The 6,759-nt window shown below is 41.6% G+C and overlaps 1 protein-coding gene across 1 annotated transcript in view; it reads left to right on the plus strand.

Annotated features, from left to right (window-relative positions):
• The window catches only part of LOC112549790, a 21,705-nt gene extending 15,406 nt beyond the window's left edge, over positions 1–6,299 (plus strand). Inside the window, exons 4-7 of the mRNA XM_025200445.1 lie at positions 1–78; positions 722–808; positions 1,922–2,077; positions 5,143–6,299. The exon at positions 1–78 is cut by the window's left edge and continues 81 nt beyond it. Coding sequence (XP_025056230.1) covers positions 1–78; positions 722–808; positions 1,922–2,077; positions 5,143–5,280 — 459 coding nt within the window. The 3' untranslated portion in view covers positions 5,281–6,299. The remainder of the gene's footprint in view (positions 79–721; positions 809–1,921; positions 2,078–5,142) is intronic.
• Positions 6,300–6,759: the final 460 nt, after the last annotated feature.

Consider the following 6,759-nt stretch of genomic DNA (forward strand, 5'->3'; position numbering starts at 1 on the left):
AGAGAGCAAAGGAGCAGTCCTCTGTTTGCCCCGGCTCGAGGGAGAAATCCCCAACTTTTGAAGAGACTAGTGCTCCAGGTAGGAAGCTGTGAACATGGGTATATCATTTACAAATGAACATGTTTCCATAGCAAATGATTAGTTTCTTTGAACTTTACAGAAGAAATTGGTTAAATGGTAAGCAGTAGAAAGAAAAGGAAGTAACCTGTTGTACAGAGACCAGGAGTACTTAGGTGGCAAATACAAGAGTGAAAGAAGGAAAATGAGAGAACAAGCACAGGGCATAAGATTATTGATGATGAAAAGGGGAACTTAACTTATCTGGGGAATTTAGACACAACTTCCATTCATGTTTAATGATTATGCGTGCCAAAGAATCCCCTATATGCCTTAAACATCTCAAACTATATTTATTTTTCTTAAGGGGGTAAACAGTCAGTGTGAGATTTATAGGCTAACTGAACTTTTTAAAAACTGTTTAAGAACTGAGCAATGAATCTGAATCTGTCATTTTAACGTTATAAATAGCTGTTCTTTCAAACCACGGACAGACTCTATCTTCCTTTGCTTGCTGCCAAAAGAAAGTTCAGAATTGTATATTTCTTCCACTGCAATTGATGACCTCCCATAAAACAGAGGAGTTCAACCCACCAGCTGTTAGCAAACTCATTAATCAATGAGGAGAAACACAGTCCATTGCATGCTATATGCTCTGTTACAGGTAAATATGTCTGCAAGAACTTGTGACTGGTACTGCAAAAGAAAAAAAGATGAATATTCCAGTGTGATTTTCTGCAATGATACTCAGGTAAAAGACAACTTTTCAGATTTACTTGGGCTTGTGTTTTTTAAAGTTCTTTTCTATATAATCCAATCCCTTTGAGACAAATTCTGCTCATGATTAATGTTATCTGTAACCACAGCAAGCCCTCATATTCAGATCTTGCATTATAGACCCATTTATTTCCAAATGTTGTGGGTCCATAATTATGCATACTGCATATAAGCTCTTGCTTTCATTTGAAACTTTAGTAATTCCACATCCAAATACTGATTCTTTATCATTATTCTCATCCCATATGGAATTGAAATAGACTGCCTTATTGTATTAGTGAGCTGATTAAAACAGATTAAGGTTCCTGTTGCACATTACGTATATTATGCAATTAACTGGTTAATCTCACAATACATTTAGACTGGCCACACATGCAAAGTAATTATCACATGATAAAAATGTCTGTCCAGCTATAAAAAGAGCCAAACAGCTATATAGTGCTTGAAAATGTTTAACATCTCTATAGCTGCTTTCTATCCAGTTTTAATTTGGATATGTACCAGGGCCCTTAAAGACTTCCACACATGATTTTATTTTGTTCCCCAGAAAAATATTTTGCTGCGTTTCTAATCTGTGCCACCAAACCTGTATTTCAGATATTGACCTTTAATTGTGTAAATGTATGACCTTATATTTCAAGACATCTTTCATAGATTTTGGGTTTTCCATAATGAAGCAGATTTGTAAAATAACCTAGAAGTAGAAATATTCCTCCTTAGAAGCCAAAAGTAGTCAGGAGGAGGAAACAATCTCACTACTGTGTACCCAAGATATACGCTTGTACACACAAGTATATACACACTTTTCATAATCTCAGAATCACTTTTAAAATGTATACTTCTGTTACTTAATATCTTAAAAATAATAGCTTAGGGCAAAACTTAAACCTATAAGAGGTAGAAGCATCAACTTTAGATGTTCCACAAGAGTTGAAAATGTAATCAAATTAAGCATGCTATTCATTAGAAGAAAACAGCATAACAGCTGTAAAATATGGCCTTATCCCTTATGTGGTGGCCAGTGATATATGAAATCTGATGCTACTCACACTCTCCAAAGTATCTTTTCTTTTTTACTTTTCCACAGGAAATAGTATCACTACAGATCATGGCATGCGACTTGCTTAAGTTGTTATATAAACAATATAACCAAAAACGCAGGGGAGAGTTCTATCGCAAAGCAGCTGAAGTCTCATGCATGACATTAGATATTATACAAGGCCCTTGTAATGAGAAAAAAAAGGTAAGGAGAGTCTGCACATTGATCATCTTAGTTTGATTTTAAAAAGGAAACACACTCCTTTATAAGGTCCTTACATGTAAAAAGTGGTTACTTTCAGCTCAAATTAAGTGCAATATAAAACACATATGGTATCATAGAATCATAGAAGGTTAGGGTTGGAAGGAACCTCAAGAGGTCATCTAGTCCCACCCCCTGCTCAAAGCAGGACCAACCCAACTAGATCATCCCAGCCAAAGCTTTGTCTAGCCAGGTTTTGAAAACTTCCAAGGATGGAGCTTCCACAACCTCTCTGGGTAGCCTGTTGCAGTGTTTTACAACCCTCCTAGTGAGAAAATTCTTCCTAATATCTAACCTAAATCTCCCTTGCTGCAACTTAAGACTGTTACTCTTTGTTCTGTTATCTACTACCACTGAGAACAGTCTAACTCCATCCTCTTTCGAACCCTGACTCAGGTATTTGAAAGTTGCTATTAAGTCCCTGCTCAGTCTCCTCTTGTCTAGACTAAATAAACCCAGTTCCCTCAGTCTTTCCTCAGAAGTCATGTGCCCCAGCCTCCTCACCATTTTGTTGCCCTCCACTGGACTCTCTCCAATTTGTCCACATCCTTTCTGTAATGGGGGGCCCAAAACTGAACACAGGACTTCAGATGTGGTCTCACCAGTGCTGAATAGAGGGGAGTAATCACTTCCTTGACCTGATGGCAACACTCCTACCAATGTAGCCCAGTATGCCATTAGCCTTCTTTGCAACAAGGACATATTGCTGGCTCATATTCAGCTTATTGTCCACTGTAACCCCCAGGTCCTTTTCTGCAGAACTGCTGCCCAGCCAGGCAGCCCCCAGCCTGTACTGGTGCATGGGATTGTTTTGTCCTAAGTGCAGGACTTTGCACTTCTCCTTGCTGAACCCGCATGAGATTCCTTTTGGCCCAATCATCCAATTTGTCTAGGTCACTGAATCCTAGCCCTTACCCTTCAGCATATCTACTACTTCCCCCCAGCTTGGTGTCATCCGCAAACTTGCTGAGAGTGCACTCTATGCCATCTTTCAGGTCGTTGATGAAGACATTGAACAAAACCAGCCCCAGGACCAACCCCTGTGACACTCTGCTTGATACCAGCTGCCAACTAGACATCGAGCCATTGATTACTACTCTCTAAGCCCAATGCTCCAGCCAGTTTTCTATCCACCTTCCAGTCTATTCATCCAGCCCATACTTCCTTAGCTTACCTGTGAGAATATTGTGGGAGACTATATCAAAAAGTTTGCTAAAGGCTAAGGTACACCACATCCACCAATCTCCCCACATCCACAGAGCCAGTCATCTCATTGTTGAAGACAATCAGGTTGGTCAGGCATGACTTATCCCTAGTGAATCCATGCTGACTGTTCCTAATCACCTCTTCTCCTTTAAGTGCTTAGAAATGGATTCCTTGAGGATCTGCTCCATGATTTTTCCAGGAACTGAGGTGAGGCTGACCGGTCTGTAGTTTCCTGGATCCTCCTTTTTCCCGTTCTTAAATAGGGGAACTATATGTTTGCCCTTTTCCAATCATCTGGGACCTCTCCTGATCACCATGAGTTTGCAAAGATGATGGATAATGGCTCTTTAATCACATCAGCCAACTCCTTCAGCACCCTCAGGTGCATCCTATCCAGCCTCATGGACTTGTACATGTCCAGCTTTTCTAAGCAGTCTCTAACCTGTTCTTTCACCACTGAATGCTGCTCACCTCCTCCCCAAACTGTGCTGCCAGGTGAAGTAGTCTGGGTTCTGACCTTGCCAGTGAAGACTGAGGCGAAGAAGGCATTGAGCACTTCAGCCTGTTCTGCATCTTCTGTCACTAGGTTGTCTCACCCAATCCACAGTCACCCATCCCCCATGCCCCTCACTCCACACCCCCAGCCTTCTGCCCCCCCCCGCCCTGCTGTTGCCTCTTACTCCCGACCCACAGTCTCCTGGCACTGCCAGTGCACCACATACTCAATCCACAGTCACCCATTCCACCCCCTCACTCTTGATCTGCAGCCCCCTGCCCCCCTCCAAGCCCTGGCAGTGTCCCTCACCCCCTACCCACAGCCCCTGCTGGTGCCCCTCACTCCCGACCTGTAGCCTTTTGCCCTGCCCTGCCTCCCGGGCCTGCCATTGCCCTTCACTCCTGACTTGCAGCCCCTGCACCCCAGCCCTGCTGGTGTCCCGCAGCCTCTGCCCCCCCAGCCCTGCTGATACCCCTCACTCCTGAACCGCAGACCCCTGCGCCCCCCCAGCCATGCTGCCCAAGCAGCTCCCACATTGCGCACGTGCAGGCTTACACACACACATGCAGGCACTCTGAGTGTCTCTTACCTGGGAGCTTGCAGGAGCTTGCACGGGGAGTGTGTGACCCCCAACAGCTAATCGTGTTGCCCGCTGCGGCCACTCCCATGCAGCCAGCCTGGGACAGCAGAAAAACTGGTCATTTGCTGTTATTTTAAGAACCTGCCCGGATGCAGCACAGGGGGCCAAAAAAGAAGGCATGTCTGAGAAAACCCAGATGTATGGTAACCCTAGCAGAGAAGGCCAATCTAGTCATGTTCTATAGTATTAGTTCAGGTAACAGAATCAGCATGACCATATCAGTTTGATGCTTACACCATAGTACTAACAGTGCTTTGTAGTTAATGTGCATTGTTTAAATTAGGGTAAGTACATATGACTTTATTCTGAGTCTACCTGCTTAAACTGAGCTCGCTATTTTTCTTGGGGGTGGTTTTTATATGCCTCAACTAACCTGAAGAGCATTTGCTTGTAAGATCTTCAGTGAATATTTAGGAGCCATGGGAACGTGTATTGATTCAACAGATGGCAGGCTTTCTTCTGAGCCAAACCTGGGTTCTCTGACATGGTATCAAGGGGCATGAACAATGCATTTAGAATGAAATCTGATGCAGTCATAAAGATTCCACAGCATTTTTGTAATCTGTGGCCACTATATCATTTATTGAGATGTAGTTCATGTTTTAACAAGTGCAGAAAAGAATAAGTATGTCTCAGTTAATAACTAAACTTCTTCTGTTTTTTTAGATGTGTCAAGAGTCAAATCTACACAAACATGGGAAGTCTCCTGGAAAAAAATGTCCTCAAGAAGTATGTGTATTAAAAATATATATATCTAGCCTTCAATCCTGCTGGAATAAGTTTGAAACAGAAACTATTAGGTAAAACTCCAAATTTAAATATGCAACCTTGCTCCTTTTTCAAATGGCATTACTACATAACTTTGCACTTTACATGCATTCTTCAAGTATCTCTGTCTACTTATCCAAATATTTTGTGCCCAAGTCTTCATTAAAGTTACTTCACCTTGTTTCTGGAGACAAAACCGTTAGAAACAGATAAGCAGGACTGCTGAAAAACAAGAAGTAGAAATTGGCAACATTATTGCAAGCAAAGACCAAACAGAGAAAGCTGTAGTCCCAGCTGCACACAGTGGAAAGTACTTAAAATCTATTCCTATCTACAAATAGTTGGTCCTGTCTGACTAGCTTCATATCATTTTAAGATGAGAAGACACTTGTTGGTGCTAACTGCAATAAAAATCTTCTTAGAAATCACAGACAAGGAGAACAACATACCACATGAATATGATTTTATACATCAGGGATCAAAATTAAGAATTTTGTCAACAAATACTGGCTCCTAAGACTGTTTCACTGATGCCGTAGCATCTTAAGTACCAGCCTCTGATGGATTTGCAAACTGATCTGGGGGCCAAAAAATGGGCAAGAAAAAGAAGACTATGGAGCTGATTTATTAATAAAAGCCAAGGAAGGTGTATCAGTGCTGAAGAGATCTAGCACCAAAGTGGCTGAAATAGCTGGAGGCAAGACAGAGTAAGGACTGTGGAATGGGGAGGAAAGGGAACTCCTGAATGTGAGTAAGTCCAGCTGATTGGGAACAGCACTACCTTTGTGCATTTGATATTCACAGAGTTAGATGCAGGAATAGTCAGAGTGGCTTACAATGATTTTGATTTTTCAATATATATTATTTTACACAATGTTAATATGTTAAACAAGTATGACAATATGTATATGAATATTTTCAGAGAATAATATATTGGCATTTTACTAATAAAATGTTCATATTTAATTTGATGAATGCAAAAATATTTTTATAGTTGTTTTTACAACTCTTGCAATGTCTTTCTTTGATATAACTTTGATAATAAAAGCACTTATACCCACAAACTTTTTTTTGGCATTGATTTCTGTGGTGCTATCTTTTATTGGATGAACTGCATGGTTGAGCTAAACTTAGACAAGTTTTTGAACATGATGCATTCCTTTCAGGTCTCTTGGTTTTCTTTGGTCTTGCTATTTCTTATAATGAGGGATCCTGGTTTTCTCTGATTAAAAATTGCAAATTCTGTGATTAAAAACCCAAAATCCATGATAAAAATTAAAGGCCCTCCATAATCTCAACAGCCCTCCTGATGCCTCTTGCAACAGCCTCCCAGACTCTCAGACACGCAGGCACAGACATACAGACACTGACACCCACCCAGCAGGTGTGTGTGGGGAGAAAGGGTGGGGCAGGGCAGGGGAAAGGGAAGGTGCCAGGGGGTATAGATCAAGAAGGGGGGATGTAGCAGGACACTAAGGTACCTGCTACTCTCAGAGCAGAGGCAGGAACCCAGGT

Source organism: Alligator sinensis, unplaced genomic scaffold (assembly GCF_000455745.1).
Source record: "Alligator sinensis unplaced genomic scaffold, ASM45574v1 scaffold71_1, whole genome shotgun sequence".
Taxonomy (NCBI): domain Eukaryota; kingdom Metazoa; phylum Chordata; order Crocodylia; family Alligatoridae; genus Alligator; species Alligator sinensis.